This window comes from Manis javanica, chromosome 8 (assembly GCF_040802235.1).
Source record: "Manis javanica isolate MJ-LG chromosome 8, MJ_LKY, whole genome shotgun sequence".
Lineage (NCBI taxonomy): Eukaryota > Metazoa > Chordata > Mammalia > Pholidota > Manidae > Manis > Manis javanica.
Window position 1 is genome coordinate 115,237,430 of NC_133163.1, and position 26,796 is coordinate 115,264,225.

Sequence of the window (26,796 nt, forward strand, 5' to 3'; positions counted from 1 at the left end):
TTGACAAGTTTTCTACTCCCTTACACTTCCTCTCTAGAAATGAAGGGGGGGGGTCCTTCTCCTTATTAATTTTATTATTTCATCTCCGTCCACGTGACCGGCCCTGGGGAGCTCTAGTCTTCGCAGAGGAGGAGAACGCGCGGCACCTGGCCGGTCAAGCCCACCTCGCCACTAGCTGCGGAGAACAGGACGCACGGCCTCTCTTCCTGATGGGCCCCCCAGAGAGCGTCGCAGCAGCAGAGGGCACTGTGGAGCCAGCAGCGGACTCCGCCCCTAGGGCAGCGCCCTCGCCCCGTGACGTATTTCCGCGTCATCTGCCGCCGAGGCGTGCTCCCATTGGCTGTCTGGGAGGTAATAGGGGCGGAGCCGAATGGCTGGAGAACGCCGCTGTCCCGGTAGGGGGCGAGGCTTCCCCTTTCGCCCCTCCCTGCTCCTCCAGTCGGTCCCTGGGTCGACTACGCTGAGCGGCTGGGAACGCGGCGACGGCGGCGGCTGCACTTTCCCCGGCTGCATCCCCAGCTGGGTTCTGGTGCGCGCCCGGGGGGGCCGCTCGTGCCCGAGGGTCTGGTTGACTGAGGAAGAGAGGGAGGGATTCCCAGGCTGCCGCGCTACGCCGGGAAGCCTTTCGGTTTTCCGCGAGCCGAGCCCTTAGCAAGTGGTTCCCCGAGACCTCCACCGGCTCCTCGGCGCTGACGGGACCGCGCGGAGCGCACCCCGAGAAGACAGCTCCCGGGCCCGCGGCCCCGACTCGGCCCCGCACGGCTGGCTCGGGGCAGCGCGGAGGGAGGAAGCAAAAGGAGCCGCTCTCTCCTAGGAGTTGGAAGAGCCTTCCCTGGGTCCAAAATGCCTAAGAAGAAGCCGACGCCCATCCAGCTGAACCCGGCCCCCGACGGCTCCGCCGTCAACGGGACCAGCTCGGCGGAGTAAGTCTGGGGTGGGTGGCGAGCGCCAGGGCCGGGCTGGGGAGGCCCCCGCCGGGGCGCACGAGCGGAGTCGGCTGTGTGCGGCGCGCGGAGCTCCGCTCGGGTTCGTCACGTACGTCTCGGGCTGGCGGGGCGAGAAACTCCGGCCGCCGAGGTATCGGTGACTAAGCACTGATTGTTCTCCTGACTAGACAAGTCAGTGGACCCAGAGAGTCTCGTTTTCCTCCCCCGACCCTTTTAGTCATCCCTGGCCACTGGGCATTCCGCCTCTTCCCCCCAAATAACTGGTTTATCGCGTGCCATTCCTCAGCTGTTTTCTCCACATCCCTTGGGATTCTGGCCTGTGGGAAGAAGGGAGCAAATGTCTTGCAAAGAATTAAAATCGCGTCTGTGTCTGAGACCGGCCTAGGCTGTGGAGTTGGGACCAGCGAGCAGCATCACCTTTAGTGCCTGACACCTGTGGGCGGGCTGCCTGGCAGCTGGGGGGGGCGGTGTACACACGTATCCCCATGGCTTTCCCCTTGCCGATGTTGGGGCTCCCTGTCCTTGGCCTTCTTCATGGAAACTCTCTTGAGTGTAAGGGAGCGACTTCAACTGACCGTGTATTCATTAACAGATCACTGCTCACCATTGACTTTCCTGGCTTTCCTTATTTGACCGTGAGCCCTAAACTCCTGACTTGAGACATGAACACCATGGCCGTGGAAGCCATACACAAGGTGCTCCATTTTTGCAGCTTTCAGTGTTGCTCACAGACCACTTTATTTCATTAAATAACAATGAGGCTATTTTATGGGTGTTTCTGAGGTCCCACAACTCTTGCATCCTGAGTAAGGGATAAGACTGTATGAAGGAGGGAGAGCAGGCTTGGTGGAGAAATAACCAGAAAAGATTTGGTTCTTAATCTTTTACCTGCCTGCTGGAGTCTTTAGGAAGCTAGCTGATGAAATGTAGAATGGGCCTGCCTCTTCTACCCTTCATGATTTCTGTAATCTTCCTTTCTATCTCTAGATTTGAAAAGCCCACGGACCTATTTGCTTGGTGACTGTCCATCCCTGTAGTGATCACAAGGCTGGTGGTGGACCTGTGGTGTGCGCTCAGCCAGGTTCCTCACACCTGCTCTCAACAAACCCTTTCACTACTGTAGCGTTCTGTTTTTCATGATGCTGACTTGTGCAGGTCAGTGGATTGATTTGTACACATCAGTTCAGGTTTACTGTACAGATTTTTATCCCCTTAAAACAGACTGAAAGCCCCTGAAGGCAGGGCAGGATGAATTTTGATCACAGCATATACTGGCAGAATGTTGGCCTGATCATCCTGCTCCTTTTTGATTTGGAGGAAGGTAAATAAGTGGAAATACCTGTTGTCATTCTGGTTATTGTGATTCCAGAGCTGTATTCTTGCAAAGTGGAGGGATTTCATTAAAAGAAAACACTAACAGGGAAGAAAAGAAGAAACTTCTCTGGAGTTGGCAGCAGAAGAATTTGGGTGGGACTGGGAGATTCTTGGTAGTGGATAAGAGGTTGAACTCAAGTCCGGCTAAGGTTGAAGCTTGGCACTGTTACTTGTGGTTTTGTGACCTGGGACAAGTCTGTCAGGCTCTCTAAGGCTTAGGTTAGTTTTCTCATCTGTGAAATGGGACTAACGAGAGAACTTAGAGTCGTGAAGACTAAATGATCTAATACACAGTAAACCTTCAATAAATATTAGCTGCTGGTATCTCGTAGAGGGTAAATATTGAGAAAGCTGAAGCAAACTGGAAGGTAATTTCTATTCTTGGTGGTGGATATGTGTGTTAAGGTGGCTTTGCTTCTGGATAAACAACTTTCCCTTGCTTTTTTCTGTTCTATCGGCATCTACCTCCATGACTCATTGCTGTGTTACAATAGGAGGCATCTTTGTGTAGGCTGGTTGAGACAAACAGGGGACTGTTCCCCTGCATTTCCTGGAGCTACTGGGGGAAGTTGGATATATCCTCATCTCTCACCTCTGAAAGTGTTTCTCAAGCAAAGCTGCTGTTCTGATTTTTGTGATTAGACCTGAGCACAATTCTGAATATAATATCATACAGTATAAACTGAAGCAAAAATCCATTGACAGTAAAGAACTAAATTGGCAAGGTTGCGTCTCCTCTGTGGCTCCCTGGCACCTTGGGATTTACCTGAGTGCCCATTCAGATGGAGCTGGTTTATATAGGACCAGACATTTATGCAAGTTTTGGGGTTCTTGAAGAAAAAGAATGCAAAAATATTTCTTGTGCAAGTTTTGCAAAATCATATGAGCATATTGTGTTAGAATGAGAGAAATTGGAAATAAGATTGTATCATTGTCCTGTTTAAAATGTTTTCATGGTTCCATTGCAGTTAGGATAAAATCCAGACTCTTTATATTGGGCTATGAGATGGAGTTACTGCCTTCTGTAGCCCTCCCACACCCATCTCTTTAACCACATTTCCTGCTGGTCCTCTTTCACTTCCGCCATGGGATGGTCCATACTCCCTCCAGGACCTTGCATATGCTGTTCTTTTTGTGTGGAATGAATCATCCCTTCCTCTTCCCAGGCTGGGAAGGAAGTAGTCTTCACCTTTCTGCCTAAATGACATTTCTTCAGAGATATTCATAGACCACCCAATTGAAAGTAGTTCCCTCTTTCTCATGTCACCTGATTTAAAATTGCACTTGTTCACTGTCTGTAATTTTTATTAGGGTATTTTATATCTTTCTTCTGTACACCATAAACTATAAGCATAGGAATGCTTTTTTTTTGATGCATTGCTCTGTAAGTTCTACCTAGAATAATATAATATAATACCTGACACTACTAAGTGCACAAAGGTTTGTTGAGTGAATTAGTGAGTGAATGGAATTTATATTTGTACAATGTATTTAACCTTTTATTTTTTCTTTTATTTTTTCCTTTACTTTCATTCCTGTCTCTGTTTGTTTTTCTTTCACAGGTGCTCACTCACCCACTCTAGGATATTTAACAGTGGTCTCGTAGTTCCACCTATTTGTTGGGATATGTGTACCTTTGGGAGGTAGATAGTATTGTTTTGTGTGTTTCTGTGCTTAGAGTGCTGAATGTTACTGTCTAATTATTCAGCCTTAAAAAAGAAGAGCCTTCCATTTTTGACAACATGGATGAACTTGAAGGACATTATGCTAAGTGAAATAAACCAGACACAAAGAAAAATACTTCTTGATCTCACTTGCATGTGGAATCAAAAAAGCCAAATACATAGAAGAGAGTAGATAAGTGGTTACCAGGGGCAGCGAGGTGGGGAAACAAGGCTGGTCAAAGGGTACAAAGTTGCAGTTATGTAGGGTAATTCTACTGGTCTGATGACTATAATCATGGTGACTATAATCAATATTACTGTATTGAATACTGGCAATTTGCTACGAGTAGATCAGGTGCTCCCATCACACACAAAAAGGGTAACTATGTGAGGAGATAGATATGCTAATTAGCCTGACAGTAGTAGTCATTTCACTCTGCATACATATATCCAGTTATGTTGTACACCTTAAATATATTGTTTCTATTAAAAATGCTGTTGTGCTATAAATCTGCATTAGTTGAGATAGGCTAAGTTATGTTGAGGTGGTAATCACAAAAATCTCAGTAGTTTGATACCCTTGCAGGTCAGTAGAAGGGTCTGTTAATTGGATTCCATCAGGGATCTGGGCTGATGGAAGCACCGTTTCTGAAATATACTCATGTGAGAAGGAAATTTGTGAACCACATCCTGGCTATTAAAATTCCTGCCAGAAGTGACGCAGCTCACTTTTGCTCTCATTCCTTTGGCCAAGGCAAATCACAGGGCCACAGTGATTTTGAAAGTGGGCGGGACCTTCTTGGAAGGAGGAGAACCAAGATTATTCAAACTGAAGCAATGAACACCCGCAACTTTTATTTGTTTATTTTAATTTTTTAACCAAATGCCGTGTTTCTGAGTTCTATGATGCTATATGTGCACCTAGTTTATTATTTCTCTTGGTGCGTGTACCACATTCCACTTATTATTCCTTATTATTAGCATCAGACAACTTTGTTGTTTCCAGCCTCTTGCTGCCTCAAACGTGCATCCATGACCATCCTTGTATACAGCTCCCTTCGTGAGAGTTCCCTGGGGAATGTACTCAGAATGGGGGTTGCTGGGTTTTAGGGTACCTTGCCTCTCCTGCCATGATGAGGCACATACGTGGTCTCTTTCTTTGTTTTTTAAAGAAACTTTCGGTCTCCGTGGGAAGAAGCTTGAGCCCTGAGTAGAAGTTGCAGTAGCAATGCAGGGGTACTTCCCAAGACTTCACTTTTTCTTTGTTTTAGGCAAGTCCTTTGTACTTTCTGACTTAGTTTCCTTATCTGGAGATGATAATGGTTTACAAAATCTTTACCCTAATGGCCTACGAGGCCCTACCTGATCATGTCCTTTGTTTTCTTCCACTGACCCCTTTACTCACGCACTCTGGCCACACTGTTCTTTCTGCTCTTCCCCCGTGGTTGGAAACATTCCCAACTGCTTTTACATTTGCTTTTTCCTCTGGCTGGAATGCTCTTTTCTCAAATACCCACATGACATGCTTCCTCACTTCCTTCAGATTTCTGCCCAAATGTCTCTTCACAGAGGCCATTCTTGATCCTTCTGTCTAGTATAGTACTCTCTGTCATCCTCTACCCCTTTATTTTGCCCTGTTTTTCTTAATAGCACTTATTGCTAACTTTATATCGTATGTAAGTATTTATCTGCCCTTCCCCTACCCCCGCTAAGATGTAAGTTTCAAGAGTTGGGGGCTTGGCCTTGTTCCTTGCTCAGTGAGTAGAAACAGTATCTGGGCCTTAGTAGATACTCTGTAGATACCTATTGATTAAATCATGGAATTGTTCTTACCTTGAAAGACTAGTATCACATATAAGGTAACACATAAAAACATTCTGAAGGACCTAAGGTGCTGAATAAACAGGAGGTGCATTGCTTGGCCTTGGTGGCATCCACAGATTTTGGATTTGGGGCTGCTTTGGTGTAACCCTGAAACACTATAGACTGACTACATTCAGAGCATAGTTCATGGTGTCAGCAGTTCTGCCAGGTTTGTAAGGGACACACTATTAGAGTATGTAGGTCCTTAAGGAAGGTGACAGAACGGCACGTTGATGTGCTTTTTGGGAGTCTTACGGGGCTGTGCTGTGCCCCATGGCAACTAGGAGCTTTTGAAGTGGTTTTAACTGACTAGTTTTGAACTGGGATGCTTCTACTAGTCTGCTGCTGTACTAATACTGATGCTGTCTTTTTAGAGCAGCTTCAGGGGAAAAGTGAGGCCAGCTGAAGCCCATACCCTTGGGAAGAGCTCTGCTGTTGTAGTAGACACAGAAATGGCAGAAGGATTCATAAAGGTGACTGAGCCCATGGCAAGTTGTGTGGGGCCCTTGTTTGAACGTAACACTTGCAAAATTCTACTTTTACTTACTTATAAATCTTTGAAAGAAAGAGAGGAAGCTTCAGTAGGGTAGCTGCTGGTCCTGCCTTATCTGTCTAGTTTGATTTTTCCCTCTTTCCTAATTCACCTGCTATGATCCACACCAATTAATGCCTTTACTGACCTCCCCTGCCCCAGTGTACTGATATTTCCTCAGTATCTGGCACACTGCCTGGAATGAATGAATGTCACCCATCTTTTAAGACCTAGCAAAAAGCTCATTGACATGAAGCCTTTTCTGAGTAACTGCCTGCTATTTGAGGACTTGGGTTCCAGACTTAAGTTATACCACTCCTGGACTGTTGCCTGTGGGCATGTCATATTTTTTGGAAGGAAAGGACTTGGCTGGGTGTTGGAGGGAAGTCAGATACAGTGAGACAAGAGACCAAACTCAAAAAAGCAAAGTAAGTTTTAAGACACTCTTCATAGAGTAGCAGAGCAGGCCTGCATAAGACAAGACAGGCAGGTGTGGATGCTCATTCTGAGGCTTCTTTTATGTGGTTTTGGCAGGGCAGAAAGGTCCTTGATTGACAGTGGTCAGCTCTCTAGGCTTGTTCTGATTGGTGAAATGGGGACAGGGGCTGTGCTGTGACTGTGCCTCTAATGTTTCTTATCTGGGGGGACCCTGGACATTTTCTGAGTCATTCTTGAACCCTGTGGCTTCATCTGATTAACTCTGAGTCATTTCTGGCTTTCTGGTTCTATTTGATTAACTCCCTTAGTCATCTCTAGGGGGTCCTTTCTCCTTTCCATACCGCTCATTTCTGTCTTTCTGCCTAACAATTTAACTTCTGTGAGATTTGGTTTTCCTTATCAGTAAAATAAGGGTGATAGTGTAACAAACCTGTAAAGGAAGGAGGGCAGGTGAGCATGATTTGAAATAATGTATATGAAAACACTTAGTGATTATTGGAATGCTATACAAATGGGAAGTGTTACTAATGATGCCAGTTTTGATTTCTTCTCAGAAAGCAAACTTATCTTTTATTCTTAACACTTAATTGCAAATGTTGATAAATCCTGTTGATTTCGACATTATATATGCCATCAATCCTTAACAGTCTAACTCAAACCTCCATCTGAGAAAGCCTTACAATCTAACTTCCTTTTTTTTTTATTAAGGTATCATTGATATACAATCTTTTTTTAATTTTTATTTTGGTATCATTATACAATTACATGAGGAACATTATGTTTACTAGGCTCCCCCCTTCACCAAGTCCCCCCCACAAACTCCATTACAGTCACTTTCCATCAATGTAGTAAGATACTGTAGAATCACTGCTTGTCTTCTCTGTGTTGCACAGCCCTCCCCATGCCCCCTCACATTATACATGCTAATCATAATGCCCCCTTTCTTTGTCCCTGCCCTTATCCTTCCCTTCCCACCCATCTTCCCCAGTCCCTTTGCCTTTGGTAACTGTGAGTCCATTCTTGGGTTCTGTGATTCTGCTGCTGTTTTGTTCCTTCAGTATTTCCTTTGTTCTTATACTTCACATATGAGTGAAATGATTTGGTACTTGTCTTTCTCCACCTGGCTTATTTCACTGAGCATAATACCCTCTAGATCCATCCATGTTGCTGCAAATGGTAGGATTTCTTTTCTTTTTATGGATGAATAGTATTCCATTGTGTATATGTACCTCATATTCTTTATCCATTCATGTATTGATGGACACTTAGGTTGCTTTCATATCTTGGCTATTGCGAATAGTGCTGCGATAAACATAGGGGTGCATCTGTCTTTTTCAAACTGGGCTGCTGCATTCTTAGGGTAAATTTCTAGATGTGGAATTCCTGGGTCAAATGGTATTTCTATTTTGAGCTTTTTGAGGAACCTCCCTACTGCTTTCCACAGTGGTTGAACTAATTTACATCCCCACCAGCAGTGTAGGAGGGTTCCCCTTTTTCCCACAACCTCGCCAACATTTGTTGTTGTTGTTTGTCTTTTGGATGGTGGCCATCCTTACTGGTGTGAGGTGATATCTCATTGTGGTTTTAATTTGCATTTCTCTGATGACTAGCGATGTGGAGCATCTTTTCATGTGTCTGTTGGCCATCTGAATTTCTTCTTTGGAGAACTGTCTGTTCAGCTCCTCTGCCCATTTTTTAATTGGATTACTTGCTTTTTGTTTGTTGAGGTACGTGACCTCTTTATATATTTTGGATGTCAATCCTTTATCGGATCTGTCATTTATGAATATATTCTCCCATACTGTAGGATACCTTTTTGTTCTATTAATGGTGTCCTTTGCTGTGCAGAAGGTTTTCAGCTTGATATAGTCCCACTTGTTCATTTTTGCTTTTGTTTCCCTTGACTGGGGAGATATATGTTCATGAAGAAGTCACTCATGTTTATGTCCAAGGGATTTTTGCCTATGTTTTTTTCTAAGAGTTTTATAGTTTCATGACTTACATTGAGGTCTTTGATCCATTTCTAATTTACTTTTGTGTATGGGGTTAGACAATGATCCAGTTTCATTCTCTTACATATAGCTGTTCAGTTTTGCCAACACCAACTGTTGAAGAGACTATCATTTCCCCATTGTATGTCCATAGCTCCTTTATTATATATTAATTGACCATATATGTTTGGGTTAATGTCTGGAGTCTCTATTCTGTTCCACTGGTCTGTGGGTCTGTTCTTGTGCCAGTACCAAATTGTCTTGATTACTGTGGCTTTGTAGTAGAGCGTGAAGTTGGGGAGCAAGATCCTCCCCCCACTTTATTCTTCCTTCTCAGGATTACTTTGGCTATTCAGGGTCTTTGGTGGTTCCATATGAATTTTTGAACTATCTGTTCCAGTTCATTGAAGAATGCTGTTGGTAATTTGATAGGGATTACATTGAATCTGTAGTTTGCTTTGGGCAGGATGGCCATTTTGACAATATTAATTCTTCCTAGCCAAAAGCATGGGATGGGTTTCCATTTGTTAGTGTCCTCTTAATTTCTCTTAAGAGTGTCTTATAGTTTTTGGGGTATAGGTTTTTCACTTCCTTGGTTTGGTTTATTCCTAGATATTTTATTCTTTTTGATGCAATTGTGAATGGAATTGTTTTCCTGATTTCTCTTTCCGTTAGTTCATTGTTAGTGTATAGGAAAGCCACAGATTTCTGTGTATTAATTTTGTATCCTGCAACTTTGCTGAATGATGTACAATCTTATGAAGGTTTCACATGAGCAATATTGTGGTTACTACATTCAGCCATATTATCAAGTCTCCCACACGCACCCCAATGCAGTCACTGTCCATCAGCATAGTAAGATGCTACAGAGTCACTACTTGTCTTCTCTGTGCTATACTGCCTTCCCCGTGGCACTACAGTATGTGTGCTAATTATAATACCCCTTAATGCCCTTCTCCCTCCCTCCTCTCCCACCCTCCCCTACCCCTTCCCTTTGGTAACTGCTAGTCCCTTCTTGGAGTCTGTGAGTCTGCTGCTGTTTTGTTCCTTCAGTTTTGCTTCATTGTTATACTCCACAAATGAGTGAAATCATTTGGTACTTGTCTTTCTCTACCTGGCTTATTTCACTGAGAGTAATACCCTCCAGCTCCATCCATTTTGTCCTTTTGAAAGCAAAAACAGGGACAAAGGAACAAGTTAAAAGACATTAGGAGGAAACAGTCAGAGAAATCCAGGATGTGAAACATAGTCTCTAAGACAGCTGACCTGCTGTCTTTAAGAAGTCAATGTCACAGGGAAAATAGGGGGAAATGGTGCACTTCTAGAATAAAGAGACTAAGGAGGCATGCCAACCAAGTGTAATGCATCAATCTTGATTGAGTACTGAATTAAAAAGATGAAATAGCAATAAAGTACATTCTTGCGTGTTTTGCCAATGGGTTTTAGCCATGGGCAAGTTCATTCTTGATTCAGTGAGACTGAAAAATGACAGTGGAACGTTCATGGGGGTGAAAGAGTTTATACCTAAAACTAACTTTATTCCCACAGTGGCAGGTCAAGCACTAGAATCCTATCCACTCAGAGTGAGTCTGCATGCAGCAAGTGGTCTCTGCCTCTGGGTCTCTCCACTGTTGTAGCAGTCTCAGTCTCTGTCCTGGGCGCTGCCACCATTCCAGTCTCTGCAGCCGTGCAGCAGCCCAGAGCACTGGGCAGAGTTCTTTATATACAGTCAAAAATAACATACTGTCCACATGTTGTGAATAAGCCAGCCAGGGTCAGGTGAGAATCCTGACCATAGGAACTTCCATGTTCTCTACATTGGGACAATTAGGGAAATTTGAATGGAGAATTATTATTAATTTTTTAGGTGTAATATTATGATTATGTAGGAGAATGTTATTCATAATGATGCATGAAACTTTGAAATGGTTAAGAAAAAATACACATTTGCATATAATGAATAAAGCAAATGCGGCAAAATGTTCATAGTTGTTTAGCTGGTTAGTTAAGGACTTTCTCTGGTTTACTTTCATTTTTATGTCTGAAAAAATTCATAATAGGTTTTTAAAAAGTACCCAGAGAACAAAACCATCCTGTCTTATACCCTTTTTAGTGTTAACTCACATTTTTCTCCCTCCCCTTTGGTACTTATGATTTATATTATGTAATAAACACACATTAAATGTAATATCACTTTTAATTATTGGAATAAAGTTGATATATATTATTGGTTTCAGATGTACAACATAGTCACTCAATAATTATATACATTTATAGATACTTGCCACGATTAAGTGTGGTTACCCCCCTGTTACCATACCAAGATGCTGTAATATTATTGGTTATATTTTCTGTATTGTACTTCTATTCCTGTGGCTAACTTATTTTACAATTTACCATTTGAACCTCTTTATCTTCTTCAGTATTTCACCCAGCCCCCTGCAATATCATTTTTTAAATCATAGTGCTTTCTTATTCACTAAATGTTCCTTATGTGTGTTTTTCTCTTTAATTTGATTATTAGGCACCATATGTTTTTGGACCCCTGAGTCTACAACAGTGTTGATAGAGGAAATCGTGTTGGTAGATTGGGTAAAGCAAAATAATGTTTCAATAAAACAACAAAAAACTTCTTTTCCACTATATAAATTGATAGTTATTTCCACCACGTACAGAAAACAGGTCAAATAGTAGTGAGTCTGACATGTTGAGAAACGAAAGTCAGAGAACCCACAGGCTGGGAAGCAGATGAGGTGAGCCTGAGAGGGAAGCTTAGGGTCCCAGTTTTGTTTCTGTTGTTCCCTTCCAGAAGCTGCCAATTTTGAAATATCATCCTAGTCTCTTACTGCCACTTGATTGTGTTTTTACTTTGTGTCCCATGTCCTGGTTCTGCCTGAAAGCCCATGAGAGCTGTTTGGAGGCTCACATACCTGTTTGCTAAGTTAACTCCTCTCAGGATGAATGGCGTTTTGTTTTAACATAGCCGGGTGTTCTCTGAATCCTGTTGCGTGGCTGACAGCTAAAAGCTGATCCTGCCTCTGATTTCTCTATTAGCTCCCAAGGGCATCCTGCTTTGATGTCAGCAAAGGACTCAGATTAAGAAGAGGTTACATGGGAGTTGAAGAAAAAATGGGCAAAGGTGATGTGACCTCTTTTCCCCCACCCTGTCTTTGAATATTTGCCTGCTTAAGGACAATGTGAAAAAAATAATTGAATGTATAAACACCTTTCAAAGAAAGAACTTAGAGACATTAAGTTTTCTGGTTTAACTTTTGTTTTTTCCATTTTATATATAGATAGTTGTGATCACTTGATGAGTCTTGCCTTCCCCCCACCCCAGTTTTTACACATGGACATAATTCTCATGCTTGTCATTTATTTTTGGCTGAAGAGTAGAATTTGAAAGGGTGTGGCATCACAAATGAAACTGTTGATTATTTAAGTGGCTTCCAGGTTTTTAATATATATTGATACTCATAAATGTTTTGAACCAATTTGTTTTTAGATTAATTCATATACTGAATCGGAGGCAATGAACTATGTTACTGCTGTTAACATTAACAGATTATATTCCAAAAAAACATAGAACCAGTTATATTTCAACTGTTTCCTCAAGCTTCAGGAAGTTTTTTTTACTTTACTGATTTTTTGATAGTTTAATAGGCAGTACAAGGTGTCCTTTAAAAGCCAATCTGCCTTACTTTAATTGTTAGCCAGGCTGTACTTTTGAAATGGAATTATTTCTGTATTTCATCAGTTCAGTTTAAACTAATATTTATTAAGTGCTTACTGAATGTAACTCACTATGCTCCAAGCTATAGGTAAGTGAATAAGATAGTCTTTTCCTCTGAAGACCTTAAAATCTCATATAAGAGGAAGGAAACAAATGGCTGCAGGGTAAGAAAAGTGCCTCAAAGCAGAGGTACAAAGAAAGTACTGTTGGAGCTCATTTGAGAGGAGGAACGCACATCCAGTGGGGGAGATTAGGAGAGTCACCATGGAGGAGATGACATTTAAGCTGGGTCTTGAAGGATGGCTACGATTTCCATGGGAATGGGGGTGGGGTGGGGGCTGCATGGCCGGAAGATAGCTCAGGATACGCAACTTCGCACAAGTGGGAAAGCCTGGGATGTGTGGACGAGCTGGCGAGTAGTTTGTGTGCTGAGTGCGGAGGTGCAAGTCGCAGGAGATGAAGCTGGAGGGGTAGGTGGGACGGTTTTGTGGTACTGTTGGGCATTATGAAGAGTCACATGCAAACTTTTTTCCCCTCTGACCATTTTTAAATAGATATATCCAAATAGTTTCATATGCTTTGTATTTTATTTTATATTTTTTTGTTAGCTCATGTCTTATTAACCCATACACAATTATTTGTCTTCTGGTTTGCTGAAGTGATAGGTCAGTGTATTGTGTATTTTTAAGTTTTATAAATTATCTGGCTGCTACATTGTCTCATTGTGATGCTTTCCTTTTATGTTATATTAAGAAAAAAATTTTATCTTTAAAAGCATGTCTTTTGTATGAGATAGTCTTTTTGGTTTTGTTGTTACTATTAGGCATCTATCTCTTCACGACTCACAGGAGTGTGTGGCTTCATTTTCTTGTGGCCTTTTCTGTTATGTGGTTAACTTTTGTCCCATCTGGAATTAATGTGTTTGGTGTGAGGAATGGGTCTAAGTTAATTTTTCTCCACAGTGAGTTCTAGGATCTTACTGCAGTTTATTAAATATGATTTATTTATCTGTAGTATTGTTGGATTTACCTTTGATCTTTATGGTATTTTGATCTATTCTAAACATTTCTTTTTAATTCACTCTTATGTAGTTTTGATAGCCTTTTTTTTTTATTTGGTAGGGTTAAAGAAAATTTTCAGTTTACATGGGGTACATTTTCCTTTTTTTGTCTCTTTATCTTTATCCTGTTTCTTCCTGTGTCTTGAGTTAATATTTCAAATGCTTAACATTTCAATGGTGTTGTGATTGAACATTTTTAATTCACATTTTCCATCTTGACTGTGGCTTGATTTGTATGAATTGTTTTTGTGCTGCAGCTTTGTTAAATTTATTTATGTCTAGTAACTTTTTGATCGAATATATGTGCAATTGCAGATTTGCTAGTGTCATCTGCAAAACATATTTTTTTCCTGTCAACATCTTTTATATTTTATAGACGTCTCATCTTGCATTATGATCAATAGCAGTTCTTGTGTCTCAAGGGAATAGTATTAAGTATAGCAAGGCTTCCCAAGAACCTACTGGGCTGGGGACTTGAATGCTCTTTCCAAGGAGCCATGAAAATAGGAAGCAGCTGCCTCACTTTGTAGACGCAGAGCCTGTTAGGGCTGGATGGGGCCCTATAGATCCTCTAACTCCATACCTTCATTTTCGAGATGAGGAAACCAGACCCAGAGAGGAGAGGGAACTTGCTGGGAGTTCACACAGCTGTAGTGGAAGTACGTGGTTGAGCTTTTATCTGATTCAGATTTTCGTTTGGAATACTTACTTGGTTTGGGAACTTACAAATTGACCCCAAACTGAATTTTGGTAACTTCACTCAATATCCTAATCAAGAAAACAAACAAACCCTCTTTCCAGGTATATGAAGCCCTCAAAAAGGTACTCCTCTATTTTACCACTCTCCTTGGTGTTTAAGAGAATGGGAATAAGGAAATGGGGGAAGGAAAGGGTATTTTAGTCCAGGATCCTTAGTAGGAGCACCTATTTTTAAGCTCCATAATGTCAGTTTTAAAAGCAGTGGTTTTCAGAATAACCACAGAAAAAAGTCCACTTGAAATGAATACGTTTCTGGACTTGGCCTATTTTGAGTATAACTTACCAAGAAATGTTCAGAATCTCCAACGCTCTTGAGTGTGTTTCCCTTTCAAAGTAAAGCAGTTGAATGAGTGAATGATTCACATGGGTTTCAAATTCAGTTAAATGTTGAAATTTGGGTAGTTGTAAGGAGAAGACATACTCGTTAGCCAATTGTATTGTGCTTACAGGTTGTTGGGATCCAGGTTAACTATATTTCCTTCTTTATAGAGTTATAACTTACATATCCAGGTTAGTTTTAAAAATTAGCTCATATATTCACCACATTTGAGAGTCCAGAGTCGAAGTTATTTGCCCTAATTGATTTCATACCATCCTTCAGTAAACAATCCTTCAAGAATGTCCTTGTTGGGGGAGGCCTTCAGAAGTTAGCAGGAATTCCAGGCTAACTGTAAACCTTTTGTCTAATGACTTACTCAAATCCAAATTGAAATCCTACCAAAATGCCACCCTGTATGTCAGCTTCCTACCCCTTTCTCTGATTCTGTGGAATAGTGGGGAAACAGGAAGAATAGAGCAGCTTAACGTTCCAATAATTATTAATAATAGAAAATTTATCCTGCTTATCTTAGGCATTCATTTATGTCTGCTATAAAATCTGGCCATTGGAATCATGAGAAGGTTTCACTCACCAAGTGAATATTTGCACCAGGCTTTAACACATTACATTAACTTAGATTTAGATTGCAACATTATTTCATTGGAACACTCCTTCTAAAATATAGTTTCCTTTCCCTTGTTTTATTTTGGTAACTAATGCTGGGTTAGGCATAAATGTAGCTCACTGAGTTTCTGTGTCCGAGTATTCTAAATCACTGAGCAATAACAGAATAAAAGATAGTCCTGTAAATAAAAAGAAGCCACAAAATATTTGTTAGGGGAAGTCAAGGGGGGAGTTAGTGAGGAAAAGTACCAGAAACCACCAACAGGTGTTTTGGGTACATTAAAGTTTCAGCTTATCAGGGGGAAGAGTTCTGTGAATTCCTGAATGCTGGCATGAGGTGGGGGAGGTACAGGGCAGGCGGAAATCAGTGGTTCCGGAGGCACAGGGACTAGAGTTCCTGGAGGCTCGCCCACAGATGAGGACCTGAAACAATTCCTGAGCAAGTTGTTTTCTTGAACGACAAGGATTGCATCTGTAGCTGCATTTGTAGGACTGCAGCTCTTTGTGGGGTAATAATTAAGTGCGGGTCCCGGATCAGGAAGAACAACAGTAGAATGAAGTCAGAGGACATCAAACTTTTATTCCTGATTGACATCGTAAGTGGAAAAATACCATTTATTGAGGGCCTATCTGGTCTATTTATATCCATTATCTTGAATTTGCACAAAAATTTTGCAAAAAAATGCATAATATTCTATTGTACAAATAAGGAAAATGAAGTTCAGGGAAGTAAAGTAATTTGCCCAAGGTTGTTGCATAATGGTGGACCTAAGTTTAGAACCCAGGTCTGTCTGTCTTTAACATCTATGCTTCTCCCACATGGTCTTCCAAAGATTGCATAAGATGCTAGGTAGAGGTCTTTTTAGAGCTGCACACACAAAACTAGCCACTAGCCATATGTAGCTATTTACATTTAAATTAACTAAAATTAAATCAAGTTTAAAAATTATTAAGTCGCACAAGCCATATTTCAAGGGCCCATGTGGATAGTGGCTCCTGTATTGGAGAGCACAGATTAGAACACTTTCTCATTGTAGAAAGTTCTATAAGCACCTAGAAGTCATTCTATTTTACCCTCTTATTTACTTTTGCTTTTTTATTTGTGAAGGAGAAAATGAGGGTGAAAGGAAGGAAGTAACTTGTTCGGTGTCATACATCTAATGAATCCAGGCCTTTGGGACTGGTTGTCTGGTTGCTTTTCCCACGTTCCACATGTTCCCTTAAAAAAGGTTGACAGAGTGGGGATGTGCAAAAGGAGTGACTCCTACTTTCCCAGCTTTGCCTGGCCTTCAAACTAGATTCTTTCTCCCAAAGTGCTGCCCTGTGTTTTTCGGAGTTCAAAGGGCCTGTCCGGATTAGTTTCCCCCAGGGAAATGAAAGATGTTTGTTGGAAAGGAATTCCTTCTTAATGTATGAAATAGCACTTTGATTCCCTCTGGTTCTTTCTCTTCGTTCCTATCAAGCACTTTGTAATTGAACTTGCAGCTGCTAACCATTTGTCTTCCAATCAAGGCCAACTTCAAAACAGTTCAAATGACAGAGGTATGTATACTTTGAATGCAAGCAGCTGCTAGTTATTTGCTGTTGATTCAGATGGCTTTGTGGTAAGGTCAAATAGATTTAGATTATGACCAAAATTACAACAATAGATTTCTGACTAGTGTGTTAAGAAGATTAAGATGTATTAACATTGATTTAGCTTGTATTTAGTACATGCCCAATATATACCAGGCACTGAGCTGAGCCATGGCCAAAAAGGACTTTTGCTGACAATTTAAAGATGCCAATGTTATAGATAAGTCAGGTTCATTTTAAATTCTTTTCTGAATTTTATTAATTGTTAATGTTTATTGTCCATGTATCTAACTATTAGTCCTGAAATTCAATAAAAGGTCTGGTTTGGATCATAGCTTTGAAGTGAAGAATCATGTGCAAATGTCCATTTAGTAGATGCAATTAAAGACATTTAAATTATACACTCCAGTGTCTAAATGACAGTCTAAAGTATGTGTGTGTGTGTGTGTGTTTGGGGGATGGGCATGTGGGAACAAAAAGGAGGCATTGTACTGGGGTAATATTTTTAGGAAGCCTGAATGTGATGTTTGATTTCAGTTTCACAGACTCATGGTTTAGAGAGCTGTCTTTCAGTCACTGAGAAATGAGCTTTGTTTTTTTTTCCTAAGGAATGTTAAGTCACCTGCATGATATGCTCAGAGAGATTAAAAAGAGAAGTCAAAATGATGGCAGTGGGAGAACACAAAGGCAGAGGCAGAAAGGACTTTGAAGATGGTGGGGACAGCTGGAAGGGGTTCCCGGGGGCTCTGACGTCTGGTCTTCCTGCCAAAGATCGTGTGGAGGGGGAGAGCAAAGCACGCAGATGGCTCCCTGAAGTTTTGCTTTGTAGCATAGGCTCTAATTTCTAGAATGTTGGGAATAGGCTTATGAGAGTTGGGGAGTCAGCAAGTCCACATGCAGGCTGGCCTGAGGAGGACATGCTGTTCACCTCTTGGAGTGGCACTTTTTGGTGCTAAAAGTCCAGTGAGGAGCTCAGCTTCTCAGTCAGATTTTGAATGCATGTTTCTGTTTTCCCAAGGGTTTCATTTGATTCCAGAGACTAACCCCTCTTCTTGAGGGTCAGAAAGTCTGCAGTCTTCAGAATTTTCAAGCTGTAGTGCTTTGGAATAACAGTGCCTTGTGTGGAGGGACAGTGTGAGATCTGGGCTCTTTCCCTGGTACAGCTGTTAACTTGTGCCTACTTTTTTGCAAAGTGGGGGTGATGGTAATACTGTCCTATCTTTCAAGGTTTATATAATGAGCTCTACATGATCATATCAGTCACCATTGAGCACTAAGTAGATTAAGTTTTATTGTTGAAAGCAGTCTTAGAGATCATCTTTGTGATCCGGTCTTTTGGCAGATGAAGAATCCAAGATTACAGAGAAGGGCAAAGAGGAGTTGGGTTCTCACACAGCAGGTTTTATTTTGAATGATGTGTGTGACTTTGGAGTAAGCATAGCCTGGAGGTAGTGTGTGGCCCAGGGGAGAAAGGCTTGGAACCAGCAAGCATGGGTTTGAATCCTGACCCTTCCGTTTACTATCTGACTAATCTTGGGCAGGTTCTTTCATATCCTTGAGTGTGTTTCCACATCTGTAAAGTGGGCATAATAACACCTACCTAGCAGAAAGGAGTTGTAGGCATTCTGTGTGTAAACTGATTTTTGGACTAATGTAAGAGCCAGGACTAGATTCTTTTATCAGGTGAGAAGGTGAGAAAATTCTCACCTCTCAAACAGCTTCAGTTGTTTTCTCTCCACACGGACTTAGAATAGAGACAAAGGCAGGCATACTTGCAATTTTTTGGGATGTGCAGAAAGCAGAAGGATTATTTTCAGTGAAACAACAGGAGGCTTCAAAAGGTGCTTAGGAAACAACTGCCATTCAGTATATCCCAGTATAGACCCCTCGCAGCCTCTCTAGGACTGCCATCTGCCTGACAAGCACCACCCAGGAAGCTTAGCTTTCTTCTCCAGTTCATCCAAACATCTTCCCCACTGGGTTCTGGGGCCTGCTCAGCCTGTGTCTTCTCCTGGGAATTCCCATCTCTACCTTCAGTGCTTGTGAAAACCCTAATCTTGCATCAAAGCTCAATTTGCCTCTTCTGTAAATCCGTCACAGCCCTGTCCTCCACCCCACTCCAGGAGGTCATCATCTCCCTCTTCACCTTCCAGAGTAATTTTTTTGTATTCCATCACACTTCAGTTGTTTGCATAACTGTCCAGTTGGACTGGACTTGGGGAAACCTGTGACTGGATCTTATTTATCATTATCTTCAGTGCATAGCAAGTTCCCTGGCCTCAGTTTGGTAAAATTTTGTTTTTTAAATGACTAAGCCTTGAGATGGCAGGAAAGGCTGAGGGCAGAAGACACTCCCTTCCCAAGGTCAAGTCTCAGGTCATCGCTGCAAAGCCTGACTGATTTTATGGTTGATTATTTTCAGTTTATAATATCTTGGCACAAGTATGTCACAGTGTTGGTGGTAATCATAGGTCCTGTGAGGCTCTGTATACTCTTCATTGTTTTTATATCCATTTATTTCCTCATTCAACCACATGAGGCATGCGGGATTTGTGATATCTCTGCTTAATAGACAGAAAATGGGTCTTGGGTTAAAGGCCTTGTGCATGTCACACTGGTGCTGTGGTTGTCTGTGGCCTTTTCAGTCAACAGACCCTTCCTAGCCCAGAGAGGAAACATTTGAGAAGTATCTACCTGTGGTGACATCTTCCTTATTCAGTGGTGTTCCATCAGGCCCACTTCCAGCACAGAGGGAGGCTCAGGGAGTGATTGGGGCCAGATGGGTCAGCTAGCCTCTTTCGCCTCTAAGCTGAACACTTAATCCTTGACAGATATACGACATTGTGGCTGAATATACATAGCACCTGTGGCTTTTCACACTCGCCCCCAGTGCCTCTCCAGGAACTGGGATAGGACAGATGGCCACAGACAGGATTCTCAGCTCTGCATCTTCTCTGCAAATTGCATATGGGGAAAAGTTAAGTTTGTGCAATAACACAATTTTGGAAACAGTCTCATACTGCCTCTACATCTTTTAATGCTGTCTGGGTAAATCACACTTCAGCAGACCTCAGCTCGGGAAGTGGGTTTAATTCTACTGTAGGTGGCTGTGAGTCCCACCCACCAGCCCTCCCACCCCCCCCCGCTAATAAATCTAGGCTGATAAAGTGAATGCAGCAGTAAGCCAGGCTATTTTTGGACCCAGGATAGCATTACATTATGTTAACCATCCTTTTCCCCACCAGCACCCTTCATTCCTTCTGTCCTGAGTATAGTCACCCATCTGTCCGCAAATGCTAGAGATGGAAAAGATCTCGATAGTTCAACCTCCTGGATATTTGAGGAGATTGAAGCCTGGAGAGGCTGCATGGCTTACCTGCTGTTACACGGGTGGTGACACCATGAATTGAGATCCAGAGCCTCTGCCATCTCTAGTGCAGGGCTCCTGTTTTCTGCCACCCCCGCTGCCTGCCCTTTGATTCTGTCTTATCAAGGGAGATGTTTGGTTAAATGAAAAAGGTGTGACCAGTTGTTTATTGTTACATGCTCCCACCACAGAGGGAATTTGTTTCCTGGTAACCTTCACAGCCTCTCTTGATTTATCTTTGGTAAGAGCCATTAAAGTCTTGACAGGCTTCTGCACAGATGACTACAGCTTAAGGGTTACCCTGTGTGAGTTTGACTGACAGGATTTAACTTTCAGGGTTAAAAATTAGGGAAGGATGATGATAATATGTGGAAGGAGAGAAAAAATTGTGAATTTTTCTCTTAACAGTATACCTTTTGTCTCTTGGGCTCTAAAAATCATCAGATTTTGATGTTTGAAATGTGGCAGATAGATGTATAATCCTAAGGCAAGTGTCCAGACTGCTAAAGATTACTAAAATACAGCAACAGGTCCATGCCTGGAGCTTGAAAAAATAATACTTCTCATGTGTCGTGGAAGCTTCAGTGTCCTGTACTGTCCTGCTAATGGCTTGGGCAGTCTTTCTTGGAAGCTCAGCAACTGGCATGCCATCCACTGGTCTTTAGTCCTCCCCATCTGGGGTGGGTATCCTCTTTGCCATGTGGGAACCTTTGGGAGAGACACACATGCCTGGATAGCCAGAGGCCCAATCGATCTGCACTGGGGTGATGTATAGTAGGAAGTTCAGTTGTAACACCTGAGATCACAGTTTTCTTCTGCAAAGGATCTTACATGTAGTAGGTGGTCAGTGTTGATTGATTATAGTTTAAGAAATCTGTATTGTCCTCTCCTCTCTTGATTGCAAAGATTTCAAGTCTCGCTAAGGGGGAAAGAGCTGCTAATTATGCCCTGCTCCTCTTCTAATACCATGACCAGCTTCCCCACAGATACAAACTCTGTTCTGGCACTTGCTGGGGGCTCTTGTTTTGTGACACAGGAATGATCCTGGGGGAGGGCAGCTGAGATGGGGGTCCTGGCTCTACCCGTAGACAGTTAGATCAATTGGACTTGTTGCTTAGGGTCTCTCATCGCTAACTTCCTTATTAGTAAGGCGGTTACGATGGAACCTTACTTATAGGGTTGTTACAAGTGTTAAATGTAAAGTCCTTAAGACAACACCTAAATCATAGTAAGCACTCAGTAAAATGTTATCCATGACTATGTTTCATTTGGGGTCTCTCTGTCAAGTTTTTTATCAGTGTTTAAGAACCCACCTCTCCTTTTAAAAGGTTAAAGTCAGATACTATCTTGACCATGAAACTTTGCCTGGTCTCCCTTCGAAAAGCTCCATGGGACTATCCATGAACTACTCAGGAGACAAACCACTGCGTGTGTGCGTGTATGTGTGTGGGGGGGGGCAGGGTGATCTTACACAGATCTGTTGTGCTTCACCACCTACACTGTGAGCTTGAGGCAATAAAGAGTGTAGTCCCAATGCCTGGTGTGTATAGCTGGTCTGTAAATGGAGTGGATGAATGTTGGTGTTAGCTTACAGAGCTCATGTGGGACAGGAGCTTTGCTCTATTGGGTTTTCACTGATAGCAAATACACTGTTACATGCAATGAGTTTCTTGATAACTGTTCTTGAATAATTTCTTCCTTTTGTCTTTTTTAACTGATTAAACAAAGCTGGGGTAGTTGGAGTCCCCAGATGGGACCAAGAGATGTGGCTCATGCCTGACTGTGCTGTAGGTAAAGTGCTTAATTCAGTGCCTGGCACTAAGGAAGTTGTGAGTATTTGGTCAAGTGGAGTCTAGTCACCAGACAGTGACTGTGGTGGGTAGGGCTGTGATAAACAAACTCATGGTCTGGGGCCTGAAGGAGTTAAAGCTCCTCTCAGAATAGCCCAAGCAACTCCTAGGAAGTCGTTTCGGAGGCAGGATGTGGCAAACCAGTGGGTAATTGAGAACAGTTCTCCTTTGGAAGAAAAGGAAGTGGGTGTGGAGAAGTGGAGAGGAAGAGCTTGGCGGACAGATCTTTTTATCTGCTGTTGTGGGAGCATGCGTCTCTCTTGCGTGCCAGGCAGAGCCTGCAGAATTTTGGACCCAAAAGTGACCAAGGTTCAAAGAATACTCAGTAATGCTGGTTTTACAGTTGTCTTGTTTTTCTTCACAGCCAATAACTCTTAATATACAGTGGAGTATTGTCTTAGTAGATTGTGTTTTCTAATCTTGATTATTGGTGTATTTTTTAATGCTCTGTTGAGGACTCAGAGTTATTGTGAGGTGTCACCCACAATCACACCCTTTTCTAACCAAGAATAAGCTAGAATAAAGTGTTGTTGTTGTGTTTTTTTTTAAGTATCTCTTTACTTATTTATTTGTTTTGGAATGCATTTTCACCCATTCTCTGTCCAGGTGGTCATAACAGTCCCTTGTGATACAGCACAAGAGTATGCTTCCATTTAATACAGATGAGAGATCTTGTTCAAAGTTAGATGCCTAGTTACCACCAGAGTTGATGGAAGTCTCTAGACCTCCTGACTCCAAGTTCAGGGTTATTTCCACAATCTTGGTACCTTTTGTTAAGAGTGTGGTTTATGCACTGGAGGCATATTATTAAGAGAGGGTACAATTTTGCAAATAAAAATAGCCCTCAGGGATTCAGTAATGCATACATGAAATTAAATAGGTAAACTGAATTTGGTGAGCTTGAAGCCTCACTGAAAAAGCAACCATCATTTACAAAGCTATTGCATAGATAGTAATAATATAAATCACTGTTGGGTTTGGGAATTTTTGCTTGCAGACTATGGTTTGGCATGTAAGAAACACCTCTGCCTTTAGTATGAGCTGGTGTATGTAATGAACTGGATTTGGCTGCACTGTTAGGGGCTTTTTTGTGTCAGTCCTTGGACCAGGTAATGGGAGGTTAATGATCTAAAAGAGAAGTCACAAGGGGCCTTCCAAGTATTTGGAAAGCTAAGCTCCACAGTTTTTAGACTTCAGATTTCTACACTCTGTCTCAAGGAAGCCAGTATTTCCTGAGTTGTGCAGCTCTTGACACCATTTCTGTGAAGGTTCCAAACTAGAATTTTTTGCACTTATCCCAATGTCTGCTATGTAAGAACACATTATGGGTGATTTGACCCTAAAACTGTATACTTAAATTGCATTGGTCAAATTGTGATATGCATGTATTTTAGCTGTTTAAATGTTTAGATGTTTAAATATACAAACAAGTATTCTTATGGCATGTTTTAGAAGCTAAGATGTCATGGTGCTCTTTACTGAACCTTAAACATCCTGAGGCATTCTAGGTCTTGGTATGTTAGGGCTACCCTTCTTTTTTTCTTATTAAGATTTTTATTTTTAATTAAAGGTATAATTGACATAATATTGTGTTAAGTTTAAGGTATACAACTGTGTTGATTTGATACATTTATGTACTGCAGTATAACTACCACTGTAGCATTAGTTAACACTTCTATCATGCATAATTATTATTTCTTTTTCTATGGTGAGAACACTTAAGATCTAGTCTTCTAGAAAATTTGGAGTATGTCATACCGTATCGCTTGACTATGATCACTATGTTGTGCATTAGATCTTTAGAACCTGTTCAGCTTCTCATTGCAAGTTTGTATCCTTTGACAAATGTTTTCCCCCTCCTCACAAAACCTAATTCCCCTTCCTTCTCACAAAACCCCGTTTCCCCTCCTTTCATAAAACCCCGTTTCCCCCCCCTTCTCACAAACCCTAATTCTTTGAGTGTGGTGTCCTGTGCCCTTCGCAGTCTAGCCCCAGCCTGCCCTCCAGCCTCGTGCAGGATCTCTCCTCGATGCACCTGCTCTCTCTGGCCGTGTAGAATGGCTCGTGGCTTCCAGCGCCTTTTTGTTTCTGCTGATGCCCAGCCTGGAGTGCTTTTTCCTCTGCTGTAAAAGTTGCTGTGGCTCAGGGCTAAACTTAGGCATTATGTTCTTTGACCTCCACTTTCCCTTCCTCATCTTAGATGGAAGTGGAGGTCTCTTCTGTGTTCCCATGGTGCCCGCGTCCACTGTATTTTCAGCACTTTGATCTACCTTACCCTGTTGCCATTGCGGTTCTTGTTAGTAGCCGTTCCTGTGTTTGGCCCCCACTGTTACATTTCTCTCTGTTTGTTTCTCTTTCCTGCCTATATATGTCTGCCTCACACATGCACAGAATGCCTGGTGAGGGCAGGGAGTATTTTTCTCTTTTGCACCTTTCTAGCCTCTGCATAGAGAGTCCTGTCACTCAGTGAGCACTCCATAATAAATCGGCATTGCACTCCTCAGCTCTAGGCACAGATGGGTATGAGCAGATGGCCAGTTCCTATCTCCTGCCCTCCTCTGGAGTGGAGCAGTCCTGGAGGTTTGCATTCTCTCTGCAGGGTCACTTTTGCTTCCGTGGGACTCATGTTTCCCTTTCTGTGGTTTTTCCTACTCTTTTTGCTGTGTGTTGAACCAGTTTAGAATTTGGTCTCTTTTCCCTGGTTTCCACCAAACAATATTAAGAACAAAACACAAAACTATTTGTGTGCCTGGCAGATTGGACTGAAGGTGTATTAGCAAAGAAGACAACATAAAATCTAGTGGTTTTCAATATCTTTGCTCTTAAATGATCTTTGCCACTTTGCCATGGTGTATCCCTTCCTTGCTTTCTTACTACTTCACAGCCACTCCCCAAACAAGCTTCTCTGGTTTTATTCTGCAACATAGTTCAGCTCTCCAGCTCCAGCCCTGTGTGTGGTGCAGCGCTCTTCTGCCTGCGCCAAGGCTGAGGAGCAGCCCTTCTAGTCAGGCCTTCTGGTCTTCTGGCAGCCTCCGCTGTGAAGGGGGGTTGCTAGCACAAGCACTTACTTCTGAAACCTTCACCTTCTTTCAGAACACAGAAGCAATTAAATTTTGTTCTCTCTGGTCCATGATGTTACTTCTGCCAGGGAGGTTTTGACTCTCCCAAGCCAACTGCTATTAGTTAATCTGAGGGCCTGACTAGTGATTTTCTGCTCCCTCGTTTAAGAAGTTGAGTGCTTGGCTGAGCACCTGTATGGACTTCTCGCCCTGACCTGACATCAGCCTTCCCTGAGCACTCCTGGAGAGTCATCTAGGAGTGAGGTTTTCCCCAGAGAGGATGTTTGCTCAGAGGTGGGGGTTTGCTCACTCCTGTCGTGTGCACTTTGAGCAAGGGCCCAGCTCTTAACAAACATGTTACTCGTGTATATGAGGGAGGAAACAGGTCTGGAGAACTGATGATTTCTCAACATGAACTAATGTTGGAGAAATGTTTGGAGTGCTTTGTTTCTTCTGACTGCATCTTCTTGCCCTTACCTGTGCTTCTGAGCACTGGCTGTGGACCTTTTTGCCCTTGGAACTTGACTACCCTCATGGTTCTGGGTTATGAAGTCTAAGATTATGATCACATTATGTCCTGTACCTTCTCTCGTTGAAGGGCAACTTGCTCTCTGATTCACAGAGCAGCATGGGCCTTTATTACAGTGGGAGTAAGTCTCCGTGTTAGGTTCTTAAGAACAGGGAATGGGTGGGGTCAAACACGTCATCTTTTTAAGGCCTTAGCCAACCAGCTTATCCTTTCAGGAACAGCCAGCTTTGCCCATTCTGTGGTTACCACCAGACTCAGGGCTCTCTTTGTTTCTCTAATGGCGACCACATATTTATTGGATTTTCTGGTTTGTTTATGGTGCTTGCTTCCTTTCAACACTCTCGGTCCCCTTCTCTCCACCTTTCCCTCCCTCAGTAGTCCCCTGCCACTCTTAAGGCCACCAACATTTTTACTGCTTCTACCATTGTGCTTCACTTCGGCAGTGTCCATTCTCCTACCTGCCCACCTCATTCAGAATGTATCAGCCTTGGATGTTCCTCTGAAAGGAGTTCCTTTTTAGGGTAGAATTAATTTGTTGTCCTTCCAAAAACTTGTACCTTTTAGCAGAACTTTGAGTTCTTTACCTCAAAGGACTAAGTCACTAATGGGTAAATACCTGGTGTTAGGGATGATTTGGTGGGTGATTTGTTTGAAGCAGACAAGCTCTTCAGCGTGGTGTGAGAGATCAACCATTGGAGTTCCAACCCGAGCTTTGGGGAAGTTACTTAACTACTTCTGGACTCCGTTTCCATATCTGTAAAATGGGACAAACATACCTAATTTTTAATGTTGTAAGTATTAAATTAGTTAATGTGTGTACCATGGCTAGCATTGAGGAAGTTCATCTCTTAACTGCATGTAAATTTCATCCTTTATCAAACTGTTACATCTCTTGTCCTTATCAAGTAAAGGTGATATTCCTTCTTGTCCTCTATCTTCTGATTTTTTTATCCTCTCCCTCCAAATTTCATCACTTTTCCTTTTGTATTTCTACAGGAGATGGATCCTTTAGGAATTAATTCATATGTGGCTAATATGAAATAAATTTTGCTCACTGGGGCAGAAGGAACCATAGACTGTCAGTTCTTTCAAGCAAAAATATGACACCCCCT

The 26,796-nt window shown here is 42.2% G+C and overlaps 1 protein-coding gene across 2 annotated transcripts in view; it reads left to right on the plus strand.

Annotated features, from left to right (window-relative positions):
- The first annotated feature begins 412 nt into the window (after positions 1-412).
- Positions 413-26,796, plus strand: part of MAP2K1 (mitogen-activated protein kinase kinase 1) — a 75,658-nt gene continuing 49,274 nt past the window's right edge. Inside the window, exon 1 of one of the 2 annotated variants that reach the window (XM_073212038.1) lies at positions 413-923. In XM_073212038.1, coding sequence (XP_073068139.1) covers positions 844-923 — 80 coding nt within the window. In that variant the 5' untranslated portion in view covers positions 413-843. Of the gene's footprint in view, positions 924-12,983; positions 13,013-26,796 lie in introns of those variants that run through there. The other variant, XM_073212039.1, reaches the window with a different exon arrangement.